Raw genomic sequence first — 19,835 nt, forward strand, 5'->3', positions numbered from 1 at the left:
TATGCATTTACTAAAACTTAAATTTCCAAATTCTCGTGTAAGGACACAGTTTAATACGCTTTTGTTCTAAGATTACAAACTTAAACCCTCTTATTTGGGATGTAAAGAGATTTCATGAACAGCTTGACTATAACTTCCGTCAGCCTTGGAAGGATGACATCCCTTTAAAAACAGAGCAAAGAAGTGATTAATATTTCCTAAATTAGCGTTGGTATACATCTTTGATAGACATCTACTTTCTTTAACGTATTTTCTTGCCTTTTTTAACATTGCCTCGGCTGTGTCACGGTGGGACTCCTCCAGGAACAGGTTCCTCAGAGCAGGGAAAAGCTGAGGGCCGTAACGCAGGGAGCGCAGAGCAGCCTGTAAGCCAGCAGTAACTCAGTAAGCAGGAGCTGTTTAACTTAGAGCTTTATTCTCAGGGTAGAAGCACTTAAGTATATGCCCCTCTTTGGTGACTGAACAGAGCTGTGAAAGCTTTAAATTACCCCGTTAGAGGTCTGCTTTTACCACCCGCTTTGTCTTTGGACGGGGCCGCTGGGCGTGACTCCGCGCTCGGCTCCCCAGGCCTGCCGCCGCCATCGGCGCTGCGCTGCGCGGCCTGCACGGGGCGGCCCCGGGCCCTAGCGCCCGCCTCCCTCAGCGCCCCTCAGCGCTCCCGGGCCGGGCGGGGCGCGGCGGGGGTGGCTCGGCGACGGTGCCGGTACGTGAGGGAAGCCGGGGGAGCGGATGGGGGGCTGGGGGCGGCGGGGCCGTGCCCGCAGGGCAGAGCGGGCCCGGGAGATGCGGCGGCGGGGGCCGTGCCTCGGCGCCGTGAGGAGAAGGGCCCGGGCGGGCGGCGCGGTCTGACACGCGTGGGCACCGCGTGGCGCCTGCGAGGGGAGCTCAGCACCGGGAGTACCGGGCCTACGGGCAGCTGAGGGACGGGGGGCGTGAGCTGACTGGGCTACGGGCTTGCGTTCAGGTTTTTTCCCTTTACCTTTCATTTTCATTGCGTTTGGTATCTTAGAAAATCTTTCGTGCAACTTTTTGTTTATTTTCGTCTTAAAGGGATGTCAGAGGATTGCAGATGGATAATGCAAAGCCGAGAGAAGTCTCTTTTTCCTTTTAAGTACTGCAGGATAAGGAAGTATGACCTGACTGAAGTTGCCCGTGCCATGTAAATGCTCTGAAGTTCCATAATGTCAGAAGCTAGGTCTTCAGAAAGTAAAAGATCCCGAGTAAGTTTGTCACTGAGTAAAAAGAAGAAAAAAAAAGAAACAGCAAAGAAAGTGGAAATTAAAGGAACACCATCTCTGCATTCAGAATCCTCCTCTATTATTTCATTTTTTAACAATGTTCCCCCTGCAAAAATTACCTGTCCCATGTGTGGGCAAATGGTACCAAGATATGGAATAAATGAGCACATGGATGCCATGTGTCCAAGCAGCCACGGTGAGCTGGGTGCTGTTGATTCAACACTGAGCTCTGGAAAGAATGAAGGTCCTCTGGGTGCAAATGTGGACAATAATTCCAGCCCATACTTCTCAAAAAAACTCTCAAATCTAAGACCAAGTCCTTCCAAAAGCAGTTCATTGAAAACAGAAGGGAGTGCGGCGCAACATATTAGCCCTTATTTTAGCAACAGTAGTTCAGACTGTAGCGTTCACAGTGAACCAAGGGATCAAACAGTTAAAATTGTCTCTTTGGGAAGCTTGTCATCTAAACTGTCCAGAAGACGTTGCATCCAGGGAGGAAAACAGGTAGTATATAAAGAGATCGACTCGTCACCTCCAGCTGTTCACAAGATGTGCAAAAGTGCTGCAACACTGGATGATGCTGATGCTGAGATTTTTTCTGGGCATAGTTCTCAGAAAGAAAATGAGCTTGCTCAGGGAGAGCATGAGGAACAAAATCCTTCAAGAAAGGAATCTGAATTTCAAGAAGAAATAAACAAATGTAGTAGGGAAGACCTTATGGATGTTGTTCAGGTATCACTACCAGCTGTTAACAGCAAGAGATTACCATTTGGTACAAGGAACACCAAAACAGAAAGTAGATCTGAAGGTGTAATGCTTAATCCTGATAATTTTGAAACACATTTAGCCATTTGTACTTCAGCAGAGCCGATCACTAGTTTGGAGGTAAAGACTCAGCTTCACGCTCAACTTATTCTGTCTTCCAAAATGGAAGTGAACTGTGGTACACAAAATTGCTTTGAAAAGGGTGATGTACAGGTACTTCCTGTGGAAGTTCATGAACACTTTAAGGATGACATTAATCATAATTTTTCAGAAACTGTGCAAAAGGTGGAGTTTCAAAATTCCATTGGTGACATTTTAGACAAAATAAATGAGGTTATCTCTGTTCCCAACACTCCTGGTCAACCATATTACCTCCAGAATTTTTTAGTGGTGTTGCGAGCAGTCTTGGAGAATGAAGATGATGTGAGACTATTTGATGATCAAGATATGAACATTATTACTAAGTTCTGCCAATTATCAGGTACCCTTCTATTTTTACATTCTCATGCTGTCTCTTGTAGAGAGAACTTACATAGTTTTAAGTGAAGAGTACTATACCAGTGGGCAGTTCAGCTTGTTAAACTGCTTCATGGAAGAAACTCCTTTTTCTCAGGAGGTGTATCCCTCCAGTAGCTTCTTGTAGGTAAATTTTCCTAATGCTGCTTTAAGGGAAAGTAATAATAAATAGTAGAGATTGCATGAAATAAGGAGAGAATTAAAAATATACGATTGTGGTTATTTCTGTAGCTTAACTAGAAAAATAATTTTTTTTTTAGAATCTCAAATCAACTTGCTTCTGTGTTTAAACATCAATCCACAAAAAAAGACCATCAGTTAATACCAAGCTTTTTATGGTTAATACATATGGAAATTCTGCAGAATGGGGTTATAAAGAGGCCTGTGCTATACACATAGATCTCAAAATAATAGTTCTGAAACTATTCTGAAACCTAAGTTCTAAACTTAGGCATTTTCTGCAGTGATCACAATTAAAGTCTTACAGATTATATTGTACTAATTACATGCACTAACACTAAATACAAAAACTAATGCTAATACAAGTTATGAGTCTATCATAAGTAAGACAAGATTGTAACATAGGTCTGTATTTGTCAGGGGGCAGCTGCTCTGCAAGGGAAGATGAGCCAGCAGCCTGAGCGGGCAGCGGGGCAGGCAAGGTGCCGTGTCCCCTCCTCACCTGGGGGCGCAGACCCACGCTGCTGAGTGGGACCGGTGTCAGTAACCCCGGCCAGCTGTGCTGCAGCGGTGGCGGTGGCGGGACTTGGGGCCAGCCCACAACAGCAGGGCAGGCACATGGTCAAGCCAGGAAGCCAAGCCAGTGAGGTGCCTGCTGGATGCCGGCACACCAGTGCATGGCTCAGGCAAGAGCCCAGGCCAACAGCCTGAGCAGCAGCACGGCTCCGAGTGGGTGGGGACGCCCTGGTCATGCTTCCCACAGCCCTTCCCTGCAGTCTGCCTGGTAGAGCCGTTTGGTGCACTCAGAGCCGTAAGAATATTAGTTAGCCTTCTCCACCTAAATGCATATACAGTGACATAAAGCTTGATAATACATTGCTTATGTTGGGGTAGTTAAAATCGGCGTATGTAAAGAAAGAACAATAAAAGCAACAAAAGTTTTTATTGGCTCATTTACATTCAAAGGAGATCTGGGAATAAGCTTACAGTTAGGTAGCTAGTGGATGTGGGCTTTAGCTACTTCAACCAATACTAGAAGAAAAAATCAGGATACAGCTTTCTTATTTCTACACCCCCTTCTCTTGATCAGTACTTGTACACTTGTTTCTCTTTCAATGAGTTCAGGGTTCATCTCTCACAGGAGTTCAGAATACAGAAAAAAAGTTATTGCAGAGCAGAGCTGACAAATCCATGTCTGCACTGACTGCTACAGTCACAAATAAAACACTCTCTCTTTGCAGGGTAGGAAAAACAATGATTCAGCTACGAGATGTGGTCGTATAGTATTAAGTCAATAGATAATGAGTTCTGGACAAGTGATGGATGTCTTTACCTTCAAGAAATCTTGGACAGAATACTTTAAAAGTTCAGGTAGATAAGATATCTATTCCACATTAGTAGTTTCTACCTAAGCAAGTATTGCCTCTCAGTTATAACAAGAAAAAGTACATGCTTAATGCTATAAAGTAAATAGCTTGAGCATAGGTATTCTCCAGTATTTCATTATTTTCTGATAAAAGTCTGCGATTCTTCCATGAGTTATGTATTAAGAAAGGAATGATATTTTAAAAAGAATTAAATTGGAAGTAGTCCTTCCTTCCTGCCTAGTTTTCTCAAAAGTGGGTAAGCAGCAAAAAGTGGATGGAGAGCATTGCCAATCACCAAACAGATAAATAAATTAGAAGTTAATGAGGGGTGAGATAGTTATTCAGAAGGGTGCTGAATGTAGTAAGAATAGCTAGGCAAATTTCAGCTAAGATTTAATAAGTTATTATTTGTCAAATTTCAGCATTGCTAGTATTTTAAAAGTGTTTTTTAAAGTTACTTTAAGTGATGTCTTCCCTGACAAAAATCAAATCAACAGGAGCTTTATTCTTGTCTTCAATAAATATATTATTAAAATTAGGTTTTTATATCTTTCGTAAAAATCAGAATCCAAAGACTACTACACTGAGAAGTGTTCTGTGATTCTGAAATCATTCCACCAAACTACAGCTTCTTTTGTTTCCTCAGCATCAAATGCTTATTGCTCAAGTATTAAAGAAAGCAGAAAGACCTATTTAAAGTCACACTATGCAGAGTTATAAATAAAATAAAGTTGTCATTACCTAGAAAATATTTCTTAAAGGGTGTGTCCAAAGAAAATTTCAGCAATGTTTGTTACCTACAAAATCCATGGTAATAGTTTCTATTACCTACAAAACTTAAGGATTCTAATGAGCAATGATTACTTTGAAAGGTAGGTTCTGTTGTTTTACCAAGTCTGTCTATAGAACACAAGAAGATTTAAAATGTGTTTTACAGGATATCTGCATCACAGTAATTTTTGTAGGTAAGGTAGTGAGTATGCATAGTACCGTGTTTTAGAATTTAATGTTTTTGTTTTCTTTCATTGTTTTAAATAAAATTTGCAGTTGGTGGGCAGAAGTTATATGTGAGACTTTTTCAACGCAAGCTGAACTGGTTAAAAGTGAACAAAATAGAGTATGGAGAGATAAGTTTGGATTTGTCACCAATAATTGAAGAACTGGTTGAAGCCAGATTTCTGCAGACAGGTATGGCCAGCATTAAGAAGTATTAAAAGTATTATAAATAAAACGTATTGGGGCATGTTAGCATTTAATATACTACGTTCTTGTCTGTACATTGAGAAGAGAATTAGAGGAGCAGAATAACTCCAGGCTTCGGGTCGATGAGTCCTGTGTTATGTTACATTAATAACAGAAGCAGTTGGAGCAAAGTATGTTACAGGGAGAACAGAATAAATGTCAGTGCCACTGATGCACCAGTCAGCCTTACTTGCCCTCATCAGCCCCATCTCAGGCCGTGACCTGTGAGCTGTCTTGCCAGGTGAACCTGTCTTCAGCTCTGTCCCTGGCATGGTTTGGGAGACGGACCTCCAGCCAAAGCTGCCAGTTGTTTCCAATCTTGCCTCTGGCCATGTACTGTGGATGGGTCTCAGACCTAAACTGTAGGCTTGTCTCTAGGTCTGGCTCATCTCTTAAATGGACCCTGGACCTGATTCACCATCTTGCCTTTTCTAGGGCTGCCAGTAGGCTCTGTTATCAGGACTTTTGATTTGCCTGTTCTCTTTGTTTACAGTGGGACTGCACCAGGGATGGTGAAGACACTGCCTGTGCTGTGCTCACCTGTGACTCCTGGCTCATTTCCCCCTGTGGAGCAGCCCCCACTCATGCTGCTCCCTGGCAGTACATTTTTTTTGCCTTGGGAAGTTTCAGTCATCAGGAAGAGAGAAGTTTTTCTTGAGCAGCTGTTCTTGTAACTCAGCAAAATTTCTCTGTATTTGCTTTTTCTTTGAAGCTACAAAGGGATTACTTCTTATTATTCCATTCCTTCAGACTGGACCTTTGAAGATAATGAATTTCAAGCTGGACCAGCTAGCATCAATAATATACTTGGAAGAATCTGAATCATTAGATTAGTACTAGGTTATATGAATGTACTATACTTTGAACTGTTGATTGAATGTGTACGTATAGCACATAATGAATGTATGTGGATTATTTTACTTCTAGAATCTGAACTGGAAGACCTATGTGAAGGGCTGGATTTGCTTTCAGCCCCTGAGCTAAAAACATTAGCAAAGATCTTTCACTTGCCAAACCCGAACAGTCAGAAACAGCAACTTGTGGATGATTTTCAGAGATTGGCAAAACAACGTTCAGTCTTCAGCAGGAGTCAGGCTGGTATTGGGACAGTGATTTTAAAAAGGTACCTCTTAAGCTGTTTAAATCTATAGTTACGTTTTGCAGGTGAATGTAAGTTATGCTTTGAAAGACTCAACATGCCTTTAGAAGAGAGGAATGCATTTAGTAAATTAAAGTATAAAAAGTTGATTAGCCATATAAACTTCGGGAACGTACTGCTCTTTTCTGTAGTTGACAGCTGAAATATTAGTTGCCCCCTAAGATCAGAGAATATCTTGTTTAAATCTTTGCTGCTCTGTGGAGAAGTAGCAAAAATCTTGTCTTGTATGAAAGGGCTTGATGAAGTCCCAAAACCTAGGATTTCAAACTGTGATCTGTAAATATTGCCCCACCAGCTAACTACATCTTGTTTCATGTTAGTCCTGTCTGGCATAGCAACAGGAGTGGTTGCACCCAAAGGGCAGTTAGTTCCAATTTATTCTGCTTGTGGATGGTCCTTACACTTTTTGTTAGTTAATGCGATCCTTTGGCTTTTCACGATAGATTATGTGCATTATGTGGTTTCTCAAGCTGCTTCTTTCAGGGAAAATCTGAGAGAGTGGCTGGGCACTGGAATAGGCTCCCCAGGGAAGTGATCATAGCACCAAGCCTGCCAAAATTCAAGAAGTGTTTGGACACAGCTGTCAGACCTATAGTGTGATTTTTGGGTGGTCCTGTGTGGAGCCAGGAGTTGGACTTGATGATCCGTGTGGATCCCTTCCAACTTGGGATGTTCTATGACTCTATGAAAATTAAGTTTATGCAGCAAATGGTGTGAAAATGAAAAAATTCTCATGCTTCATTCATGATATTTGAATTTTATAACTGATGGGAAAAATAATTTTATAATCATTTTATTTGTCCTTACAGGGCGAAGGATCTAGCTGGAAGATCTGTCAGGGTCTGTAAAGGCCCTCGGGCTGTCTTTTCTCGAATCCTGCTGCTATTTTCACTTTCTGAGTCAATAGAGGATGAAGAAGCTGGTAGTGCTGGTCAAAGTCAGCTCTCCACAGTCCTTATGGTAAACATGGGGCGTATGGTATTCCCCAGTTACACTGTAAATAGGAAAATACAAATCTTCCAGGACAGAGAAGATCTTATCAGGTACGGGAAGCTTTGGCAGTTTGGAAATCTATTTTCTTCTAGAAAAGCTTTACTACAGTACTTGTATAGGCAAATAAGATATTCATCATGTAGAACTACAGATGTGAATAGGTAGAAGTGCACTTTTGCAGTGATTTAAGATGCAGTGTTGTGTCCAAGTAAGATTTGTAACTCACAGTGGCTTCTATTTTGAACTAAAATAGCATATTCGTTTGCTTGATGGTCATCTGCTGATGAAAGTTGCTTCTTACATTGCTGTGATTATTAGAGTGGAACCTAACAAAAGCAAAAATATGTTCTCCAGTTTATAAATGCTTTTAAATGTAATATATCCTGCTAGTATAAACTTTGCTGATCCTACAAGATTAAGAATAAAGTTGACTGCACGGTTCTATGTCTTTGGAGACTGGAAGGGAGTTTTTAGAAAGTACTGTATGGAGGAATTGATTTCTTTTAACTATAAATGCTTCTTGATCCTAAAGCAGTGATTACGTGTTTTTCCCGTAGGTATGCAACTGCTGCTCATCTGTCAAATGATATAGCCACTGCAGTGGTAAATGGGAACTTGGAAGAAGCTAATCATCTCTATACGTGTGCGAAAGAAACGTGGAATGAACTGAAAAATCACCCCTCTTTGAGGTAGTAAACTGGAAACGAGCACAGTGTTCATAAGTGCATTGTCTTACTTTTGGTACTGTTCCTTTTGAGAGAGGCTTATAGACTTGTGATATTATTCAAGCCTGATAAATTTAGAAACTTTAATGTTCTTGAAAGCTTTGAACTTCCTGGTTGTTTGTTTAGCTTTTAAGTGGTATCTGTGAAAAAGCCTTTTTTCTAAAGCCTTGGGAATGAATTGGTAGGCATGAATAAAGCACTAAAACACTTCTGTTCTACATGCCAATGCAGGAGAACAAGAGCCTTATTTTTCCCTCATCATAGTTTGTTTTTATGGCTTTTAGACAAATAGCAATCAGCAGAATTTAAAATTCACTGTGAACAAAAGAATGTTGCAAAGGTTATGGGAAAACATAGTGGGTTATTCATCTGTTGAAAATTCCAATTGTGTGTCATTCAGGAAACACCACTGAAGATCTGAGAACTGAAGTAATGTGTACAGTTTTTGAAGCATCCTTCACTGTTTTTTGTGTTAATTATTTTGTTCTCTGGTTTAATGATGCACTGAAAGTTAAAGTGTTAAGTTTGGCATTATATTCATTGTCATGGCAACTGATTTAAAGTAATGTTCATGGAGGGTTGTGGAAAGCATGAAGGCAGTGGAAAAAACCTATTTAAATTTCAGTAATTTTTTGAAACATAGAGGTGCCTACCCCAAAGGCATTAATCTTCATTTAGGGCAGGAAATGCTTGTTCCAGCCTTCTCCTTCTGTTCAGCTGAGTTTCTGAAGTTTGACTTATGAGAACAAGTTAGCAATAAGGAAACACGATGTAGTAATTTACTGCTTTGCATCTGATGCAGAACCTAATTCTTTTCTTGAAAACCAATATCTTGAATATCTTCTTTCAACCAATTTCTTGAAACCAAATAATGTTGCACAAATGCAGCTTACAATTGCTACCTCAGCTATATGGTTATCTTTGGGTTCTTGACTTGCAGAACCCAATTCATATATGAGGCATTGCATGTTTTAAATGCTTTGATTCTAAGTATTCTCAGTAAGAGAATTTTTAAGGATTTAAATTGCCATCATTAAATGAATCTCCTGAGCTGCTCTTACCTTTCAGCTATCACAGAGTTCTACCTGAGTACCTGCGACGTTTCACAGTTGGCTGGGTATATACAAGAATACTTTCTCAAGGTGTTGAAATTTTGCAGAGACTTCACATGTACAAGGTAAGGTGAGGTGGTAAGGTGAACAGAAAAACATTTTTAATGTAGCTTTATGTATCATTTTTATTTCTGACCTGGCTGGAAAATGGTGATGTTTGCCATGACTTGCTACAGTTCTCTTAAGAGATTACTTTTAAGTATAAAGTGTCTTTTTTTTTTCTGTATGTTTTAGAAGGTTTTAAAGGAAACCCAATTTTTTTAGATTGTGTTGATTTATGCTTATGCTTTGCCATGTGTAATATGCCATAATATTGTTAACGAGACTCTATCATTATTTGAAGGTATCTTTGTTTCACAAGTTTGGTTTTTGCCTTTAAAAGTGGAAATCTTGGAAGAAAAGTCCTTTGTGAAATCTCCTGCCTCTTCAGCTGAGGAGCTAAGATCTCCAAAGTCCTCTGACTTTTATGTTAGATAAAGACATATTATTCTGAGAAAGACTGCCTCTGCAGAAAAGGAACAAGTAAAAATCAGGCCTTTTTCATATACAACAAGGAAGACAAAAAGGACAAAAATATTTTATTTTTATAGCTAAGCTTTAAGCTTACATAAAATTATCTCTTATTATCTTAGAGTTCCTAAGACATACACAGACAACTGAATACTTATGGTGCTGGAGTAAAAATGGGGTTTGAATTGTGCAAAGTTTTTACGGTATCAATTAGAAGGGAAAATTATAAGCAATTTATATAATGGAACTTAAACTTTGTTTCCTAACTCAGTTAATAAAGATACATCCCTGTCCCTACAGGAAGCGGTGAAGGAGCTGCAGAATCTTTTGTCTCAGGATGTGTATTGTACTGACAGCAGAGGGCGATGGTGGGACCGTCTCGCTCTGAATTTACATCAGCACTTGAAAAACACTAAGAAGGTATCTATCATCACAATTGCATGCTGTATGGCTGGAAACACTGCAGGCATTGTCTGAAAACATTTTTTTAAATACATATTATTTCATGAAACGAACATCTAGGTAGGCTCTTCTAAAAATGCATATGTTGGTAGAAATCCCAAGGTCGGGGAACCACTTTCTCCTAAGAAATATAATAATTTCTGCATATTGAGTGTACCTTCGTCCTTGGTTGACCTACTTTTTTTGTTGTGTAGAAGAGGCTTGAGGGATTGTATAGAGTTACCAATCAGCAGCATCCTCTTCTGTTCTTCCTTATAAATATGCCTGATATCTGAGAAGCAGAGAAGTTACGTGCAGTAAATGCTTATGCTTCTGAACCCAAGTCATGAAGAGGCCATATCTGGAATAAAGAAACAAAACAGGAGGTGGTAGTTGTATCAGCTGTTTGTCTGAGGATTTGTAAATACAGGAAGATTATGTCCATTTTTCTTGTCTGTTACACACAAAGCAGAAATAATGTTAGTGACTGAAAATGAAACTGTAGGACAATTTATGTCACAGCAAAGTGGGACAAGGAGACTGAAAATCAACTTTTATCTAATAATTAAAGAAAGCCAATGTAATTAAACACACCTGAGATATATGACTAATTTGGCAGTGAGGTGAATTGAGAAAAATTGAGGTGAAAAAAAATGATTTAAGTCCAAGAACAGTACCAGTTGTAGAGTTACTTAAAATTAGCTGAGAATAACTTTTTTTTTTCTTGCTGTTGCTTACTTGCCTCAGCAAGGCTATTGAGAATTGGGATTAAATGCTTGTACTTTCTGTTGTATTTAATTCTGTAACTCTGTTAATAGGAAATAATACCATAGGCTGTCTAGTGTCTGCAGTGTCTCTTCTGCATCTTGTAGCTTGACATAAGGCTATTTCTAGATTTTGAATTGGAAGTTGTACAAAGGAAGAGTCTCAGTCATTTATAAATTAGGACAAAATGCCGTTCCAAGTCACAGAAAGACAGTACGTCACAACTGTAATTTGAATTATTATTTTTTTAATTCTACAATTAGCCCTGGATCTTCTTCAGTGCAGTCATGCATCGGTCTAAAAGTTGCTCTGCATGTGCATTCTTGTACAAATGATGTAGTCCTTCTGTTTCCATTTAAGTATTAAGAAACAGGCTTAAAAGTATTAAGCTTATTTACCTTACAGCTAACTTTTTTCTAGTCACTTACGTAGATTTTACACTCAGTCTTATATTGATCAGTACGAATGGATAGTAATTCCTTTTTAATGTACCAGTGCAATCAAAATTTTAATCCAGAAGACTTCCAATGCAAAATAATAGCTAGAACTTCATTACACATATAAGGAAGGCAGCCCTGTTTATGTGCTGGCTTTTCGCATTCACATTTTTGTGCTCCTTAAATATGTTAGTCCTGGTAAGAATACAAAGATTTGCATAGGTCTTTCTAAATCACTGCTCGTTATCTTGATCTTTGCTAGGCCATTGACTGCATTAGAAATGGACTGGCAGACCCATTTGTACGCACTGGGCATCGTCTTTCTCTCTACCAGCGGGCCCTTCGCATCAGAGACTCACCAAGCTGCAGGCAGTTCAGATGCCTGTTGCATGATCTGCCCGTCATAACTGTGGAGGATGTGACTCATGTAAGTAAAGATGCCGGGAGCTTCTGAGATATACAATCTCATGAAGTCTTTATCATTTTGACAAGAAGAAGTAATCTGGGAAACTGTCAGTATGTGCTATTCACCAAACTCTGTCTTACTTCTGCTCTAGGAAAGTGAAGACAAATGTGTTTCTACAACAAAAACCTCATGTACAAACTCCTTTTGTGCAAATCTGTTTATATCTAAACCCCATTAATTAATACCAGTAACACCCTCAGAACTTTTCTGTCAGAAGAGCCTGAGCAAGTCTGTGCATTGCCTCTGATGTCTTCAGGCATTCTGTGTGTAAGAAAAAATAGTAGGATGATGTGAGCATTAGACTAATGGCACAAGAAAATGCAAGGGTTTCTTTTACAATCTTTTGGAGTTATGCACTCTAAATATACCCTGTGAAACTATGCAATATAGTGCACTTGCATCATATTGGAATGCCTTTTTTTTTTTTTTAAAAAAAAAAAACATTCTTTTCCCTGCAACAAAAAGATTTGTATGTGGGCAAAGTCAGAGCAGAGCCTTGTTCTCCCTCAGCCCTGTCACTGCATACCTCCCTACAGCCCTTCTTTTTTCAGGCCAGAATCTGTCTGTTCAGTTGTCTGTATTCTTTCATCTTGGTCTTGTATATGGAAATACTAACATTCCATTCTGCTCAGCATTTTTATGAGATTTTTTTTTTTTCTGAAAAATTTGCCAGTTTAGAAAAGCTGATTTGCCATTGAGAAATTAATCTTTTAACAGGATGGTTTCAAGGGAATTGCCAGCTAAATTTTACTCACTTGATTTTTGGAAGCAGTCAGGTTTTGGTTTAAGAAAACTGAAAAGAAGATCTGTATTTTTAGGAGGGCTTTGGATATCTAGGCTAAAGTTTTTTTTAAATGAGATACTAGGAAGTAACTAGATGTTTTAATGTGTTCAGGTTACAATCAAAGGAAAGATGTGTCCTCAAACGGGACTGGGAAAATCTGTGTTTCTAATGGAGGATGTTGGTGACGAAGAAAGAGGCGAAGACTTCAGTGTATCCACAGTCATGTGCTCAGTTGAGGAGCTTGCCTTAACTCATTACAGGCAGAATGGTTTTGATCAGGGTAACGTTAACTTTTTTTTTAATAAAGTAAGATAACTATTGGAGTAAATAACCAGTTTACTAAGCAGTTTAGTTAATTAAATAGACCAGTTTTCAGTCTGATTCTATTTCCTTTTGCAAAATGCTCTAATATGTATTTTCCAGCTGACCTTCTTCCTGGCCTTTAATTATTTGCTGCCTTCATGTACGAAAGGCAGTTTTGAAATGTATTAAGAAAAAAAAAAGTGTTTCTTCTTTCACTCCTTAGAAAAATGCTTATTTTGGCTTTCTTATCAGTGAACAGCTATATATTTGTTAGGGGCAAAATGCTAGCACTGACATTCAAGAGAGTGTCATTAAGGAAGATACCTACTTTACAGGAAAGGTAAATAGATGTCCAGTGATTTTTGGTACTAGATGAACATGAGAACAGTATGTACCATAGCAAGACACTCAACAACTGCTTTTGAAAATGCTTGTTCATACATATGAACATAATGAAAACTTTTTTTACTCAGCATATATATATACATGTTCATATAAATGACATCTAAAATTATATATGTTGTATGTATACATATATGACAAGATATACATATGTAGGTATATTCACAGTATGCATTTAAATGATACATATATTATACATAATATATAATAACACAAATGTTGCACTATACAACATATAATCATATATAATAAATATAATATCACATAATATATATTATATACTAAATACTATAATACATTCTATTTTACCATACTGCGGTATTAATATTATACTAAAAAAGATATTGCTTAACACATAATATATGTGATATATAATCCGTGTTAACTAAGTTATACAATGTATATGTAGTACACATATTTTATAGATATATAATAAATGGTAAAATAGTATAGCGTTTATAAAATATTAATTCATACGCATACAGAAATTATATATAATAAATATGTAAAAATGTAGTTATATATAAGAATTATTTAAGTAGTCTATTATTACATCATACTGTGCTATATTACGTATTATATACCTTATTAATAGATGTCATTATATAACGTAATATAAAATAAATTTATTTTTTTTTTTAATGTATATATACATATACATATATATTCAAACACACGCACATGTGTACACACACACAGATGGCCTTTAGATGTGATTGGAGCTGGCTGGAGTTCTTCATTGCTGCTCATATGGTGCTGTGATTTAGATTGGTGACCAGAACAGTGTTGATGATGATACACAAATATTTTAGCTATTGCTGAATAGTGCTGTTAGTCTAAAAGGTCGTTACTTGGAGACTGGCAGGGCCCTAGTCTGCTGGTGGTACCTGATTGCTTTTGCATCATGTTTGTTTTCCCTGTCACACAAAGTTGTCTTTTTCTCTGCCCATGAGGTTTTTCTTTTTTTTTCCCCACTCACTTTTCCCCTTCGATTCTCTCCCCCTTCCTGCTATCCTATATATATCTACAAGCCAGGGCCAACCCACATACATACATTTTTATATGTAAGTGATCATAGACTCATTTAGGTTGGAGAAAAACACTTAAGATTGAGTCCAACCATTACATAACACTACCAAGCCCACCACTGAACCGTGTCCGTAAGTGCCACAACCACACATCTCTTAAGGACCTCCAAGGATGGGGACTCCACCACTTCCCTGGGCAGCCTGTTCAGTGCCTAACCACCATTCTTTCCATGAAGAAATTCTTCCTGATAGCCAACCTAAAACCTCCCCTGGTGCACCTTGTGGCCATTTCCTCACGTCCTAACACTTGTCGCATGAGAAAGATGGGCTGCAGCCTCCTTTCAGGTAGTTGTACAGTGATGAGGCCTCTCCTCAGCCTCCTGTTCTCCAGACCAAGCAGCCCCAGTTCCCGTGGCTGCTCCTCATAAATCCTGCCTTCTAGTCCCTCACCAGCTTCGTTGCTCGTCTCTGAATGCATTCCAGCAACTCAGTATCTTTTGTGTATTGAGGGGCCCAAAACTGAATGCAGTACTTGAGGTGTGGTCTCACCAGTGCCACATACAAGGGAACAATCACTTCAATTCCCTAGTCCTCCTGGCCACACTATTTTTGATGCAAGCCAGGATGTCACCGGCCTTCCCAGCCACACCACTGGCTCATGTTCATCTGGCTGTCGACCAGCACCCCCAGGTCCTTTTCTGCCAGGCAGGTTTCCAGCCACTCTTCCCTAGGCCTATCCTGCTGCATGGGGTTCCTATAAAAAGTGTATTAAAAAATTGTTAACGTTAGAAAAGTAAGCCTTATTGTAACAGGGCATGGTAAGTTAATCTTATCCTGTAAATGAAGGCAACTAGCCTGGAATGGAAGGCATTAGCAAACCGTTTGAATAATAAAAAATATTTATAACTTTTTGCTGCAATGTTAATATATACTAATTTCAGCTGCGTATAAACCAGACATAGCATGTTCCTGGTTTGGATCATGCTGATTTAGTAGCTCTTCATGTGCAGTTGCTGTAGAAATCAACGATGTTTCCATTTTTATGACTGAAATATTTGTATTTGCTCTTAAGGTATTCATGGCGAAGGGTCAACATTTATCACACTGTATGGCATTCTAATGTGGGATATTGTTTACATGGATGACATACCTGATGTCTTCAGAAATTCCTATCAGGTACTTTTAAAAGTTTTTTTTTTTGTTAATTTCTTTACCCATATTGCTCTAGGATTTGTAGCTGTGTTAACAATCTTATTCCGGATTGGATTCACATTTTATTCTGAGGGACTTTTCAGAAAGGTTTTGGCATTGCTTATTTTATGCTGTTACATGGGGCTTGTTGCTAATGGGCTCCTCAGTAACTAATAACCATGTAAGACTGGATTGACTGTCAGGTAGGGTAGGATTCATCTGGTTAAATGCAGATGTCCAATATCTGAACTCACTGGTTGAAGGGTCATTTAAGTGTAGGAATACTGCTATTCCATAGTATATAGGTCACATCATAGTTCATAGTATATAGTTCACATCATTTGAAGCTGACACACTCTGTTAAAAAGAGCCAATTTCTTTTCAGTAGCCTTTAAAGGGAAATCACATTGTAAAGCTCAAGTTCATTTACACCCCACCCCCATCCACTCAGCCCGAACATGTTCATGTTTTGGGCTAATCCTTTTTTTTTTTTTAATAAACAAGCAAACAACAATACACCCTCCATCCCCAACAGCTCTGTCATGAAGCTTAATAATTAAAGGTGAATTTGTGGCTTTTATATAGATGCTTTACAGACTACAAATTACAAACACTTTTAATAATTCCAGCTAGAAAACTTGATCATGTAGTGACATTTGCTAAGAAAACTCTAAAGAGCTATAATCTCAGAAGAAGAAAAATGTTGGGCTTTTTACAGTCCTACAACATCTTTCTTCTACCTTAATCGTTGCTTCTAATTGGAACCCTATCCAAGAGGTAGAACAGCTGGTGTGGTCCTCCTCCCTAAGCAGATGTATTATTTGTACTGTATGACGTTACAGATTGATATAAGTTACCTTAGGCAGAAATTTCCTTGTATTTTAAAGGTGTGGCATGCAGGGCTTTCTTTATTATTATTTCTTTTTATTTTCTTTAAAAAAAACACAACACACCTTGCATGTGCTCTTGAGCTTGCTCATTACAAGCACATTTGTAGCTCATTTGCTTATTAGTTGTTGTTGTTAGCGAGATTTTACTTATTAACACAGAGCAAAGATATCGTAAGCCTTAGGCATGAAAGCTGAAGGCTCACACAGACAGTCCTACGCTGCATTTCCCGGAATTAGCTGTGGCAGCAGTTTGTGTAAGGAGGGCTGAAATTTGATATTCTCTAAGTGCTCTGCATCTGATCTTGAAAAGCTAGAATGGCACTCATCTACTTGCCTGCCATTTTTACCCATGTTCAAAATCAAATAATAGCTATAAGGACTTTTTATACTGTGATGGGTTCAGAGATCTCCGTAAGTCTCTTCGCTTTTAGGCGGCTTGATTAATATTCCCCAGTTTTACCACTGCTTTGTTCCCCCTGCCCCTATACTGTTTCACCGTAGCTGAGCAGTCTTGATCCTGATAACAAATTCTAACTCATTACTGCTTGGCACATTAGAGAGCACTATTTTGTTTTCTGCTAATTAAAGGAACCTCTGACCAGAGTTCAAAAAAACCCAGCATGGGCTAAGATGTGGCCAGCGTTTGCTGCACTGACATCAATTGTTAAAATATATGCAGCTCTTTTCCTGTTTAATAGGGGCTTATGTAATGGATATGTTTACATTCAGTTGTCTCAGTCTGAGTGACTTGGTAGCTCAGATGAAGAAAAGTACAAAGTAGGGCATTGTCATTCTTGGAATCGCTGCTTTGCTGGCAGGTCCTCAGAGCTGTATTTACCTTGTCATACAGACGTTCCCCCTGGATTTATACACTGACAGCTTCTATGAGAACAGGAGGGATGTCATTGAGGCCAGACTCCAGCAGCTTCATGCATCTTCCTCAGAGACTCTGGCAAAGTTGATTGCTGACATCTGGACTACTCAGGAGGGAAAAGCAGCAGCACTGGTTAGCTGGGGACGTTTTGTTTCCCTCCAGCAAGTTCAGGTAAATAACTGCTGTCCAGAGCGGGTGCGCAGCTTCATCAGGCTCACTGTTAACTCACACACAGGGTCATGGTGTGCTCACAGTTTGTGCTGAGGCACTGAGTCCAGACTCACTGGGAGGGAGGAATTACATGGGGACTTCAGCACACTTCTCGCTAATCCCATGTGCTGTTACCCTTTTCTGATATGGCCACTTCTCCTGCAACAGTAGTTGGGAACACAGAGGGGAAATTGCTGCAGATAACATCTAAATTGCTCATTGCTTGTGACTAAATAAGACACTGAGACTGGCCATGGAATATTCTTATGAGGACTGAGAAATGCCTGTGCAAGAAATTAAAAAGGTCAACTGCCTAAATTTCTCTTCCAGAGCCTTGTCTCTTGCCTTGGAGGAATGTTTCTGAGTGGTGTTTTTAGGCGACTTTCCAAAGATCTGCGCCATTGCAGAGGGGGACTGCCTGACCTGGTTGTGTGGCGTACTCACAGTAATCACTATAAGGTATTGTGTGCAGCAAATAGTGGTTGATTGCTTTTCCGTTATTTTATCACTTATTTTGGTGTGGTCTTAATGGTGTAAGAACCAGCAAGAGGTGGCTAGGTATTGTTATAGAATAGATCTTTTTGGTTAAATTTACTGTAAGGCAATTGTTTAGCAAGCACTCAAGCAGCCATACAGAATTCAGACTGTTGTTGGAAAGGAGTGCTAAAGTCACCGCTTACTTACACAAAAACTTGAATATATGAGCTAACTACAGAACTCTCTACTACAAAAATTGAGTAAACAGTCATGGTTTGTGTCTTGCATCATAGTGAAATAGTTGCTAGAAGACTATTGCACATAGCTGTTGGAGCATCTTGTTATGCATTTATAAACCACAGCTGAACAGCAGAAATCAGTTCACTAAAACAGCTGAGGTAATGTATTTTCAGTTGTTGTCAGTATAAGCTGGCACTGTGTTACCAGACGTGAATGACAGATAAGGTTGTAGATGATTGGGCTTTGAATATGTGGTCCCTTCATTCACCAGTTCCTCTGGCTGTGTTTTGGTGGGTGATTACTACATAAAATTTCATTCTTACAGTTAGGGACCTGGGTTAATCATTTAGTGCCCACTGGTCATATGTCGTGTAAATCTGTATTACTTATGTTGCAAATAACAGCCATAAAGTAATTCTTCCACTAGTCTGTTGGAATGAATGATTTTTCAGTTCCTCCACATAAGACACACTGTTAATCAATCATTTCTTTCTAGCTGGTGGAAGTGAAAGGTCCCAACGATCGCCTGTCCCACAAGCAGATAATCTGGCTGAGTGAACTGAAGAAGCTGGGTGCCACAGTAGAAGTTTGTCATGTGCAAGCAGTTGGAGCTAAGAGTAAACGCCTCAGTTGACAAGAGATGTCTTGCTCACACGGGTAACTTGGGTGTTTTAAAGGAAATGGCACAACACACACACTATTGGCTGCTGCTTATTTAAAATATTGTCTTCTAAACTCTGGCTTCTTGGAGCACAAAACATTCTAAATAGTTTGAAAAAACTTCATGATTTAATGTACGTCACTTGTGTTCAGAAGAACATAGCCTCTCTCTTGTATACACAATTCATAATTTAATCTGTGGAAGGTAATCTTTGCCCAGTGAAGACAAACAAACAGCTACAGTCACATTTGTACCAATGAGAACACTCTCTACAATAAAAAATGTGGGGCATCAAGGTCTGATCGTTTTGTCTTGGTAGCCTGAGTTCATTCATTATGTTGTGCAGGCTTCACGCTCACGTCCTCTCCAGGATGTCAGGACCAGCAAGGGTCTCCATTTGTCCCTACTTTGTATTCTGTATTTCAATTTCTCATTTTAATATAAAAAAATGGTCAAAATGATGGCATAGAGTAAGGTATAGGTTTTTTTTTTTAATGCTATTTTAATTTGCTGCTATAACTGAAAGGACAGCTTGCTTAATCGTTCCTTGTGCCTCACACATGTGTTATCTGCAATGCGTTGTCTGCAAAAAGGGGAAGTGTTTCTGGTAGTAGATAGGAGTTGGTATGTGCCAAGCTTGCAGCACTCATTTGCACATCACTCATTATAGTGAGTTTTGCCCTACATAAATGGACATGTATGCTCCTTCACAAATAAGTGAGTCAATTGAAATGGAACCAAAAGCCAAGTCATTTTTTTAAGACATGAAAAATTCAGTGGGTCTGTCTCAATTTTAACATGTAGCCAACATCTTGTCTCTGGAGTCTTCATTCTCAGACCAAGTTTGTCTGATAACAGA

General features: G+C 39.1%; 1 protein-coding gene across 1 annotated transcript; it reads left to right on the forward strand.

Annotated features, from left to right (window-relative positions):
* Window positions 1-581: 581 nt before the first annotated feature.
* Window positions 582-19,271, forward strand: FAN1 (FANCD2 and FANCI associated nuclease 1). Its single transcript, XM_080608019.1, has 14 exons — window positions 582-703; window positions 1,051-2,484; window positions 5,114-5,254; window positions 6,236-6,431; window positions 7,277-7,510; window positions 8,018-8,149; window positions 9,254-9,362; window positions 10,108-10,227; window positions 11,713-11,877; window positions 12,812-12,980; window positions 15,506-15,609; window positions 17,365-17,559; window positions 17,929-18,057; window positions 18,812-19,271. Exons 2-14 carry the CDS (start codon window positions 1,182-1,184, stop codon window positions 18,947-18,949), a joined length of 3,135 nt encoding a protein of 1,044 aa, XP_080464145.1. The 5' UTR covers window positions 582-703; window positions 1,051-1,181; the 3' UTR covers window positions 18,950-19,271.
* The last annotated feature ends 564 nt before the right edge of the window (window positions 19,272-19,835 follow it).

This window comes from Anser brachyrhynchus (assembly GCF_964034855.1).
Source record: "Anser brachyrhynchus genome assembly, chromosome: 11".
Classification (NCBI taxonomy): domain Eukaryota; kingdom Metazoa; phylum Chordata; class Aves; order Anseriformes; family Anatidae; genus Anser; species Anser brachyrhynchus.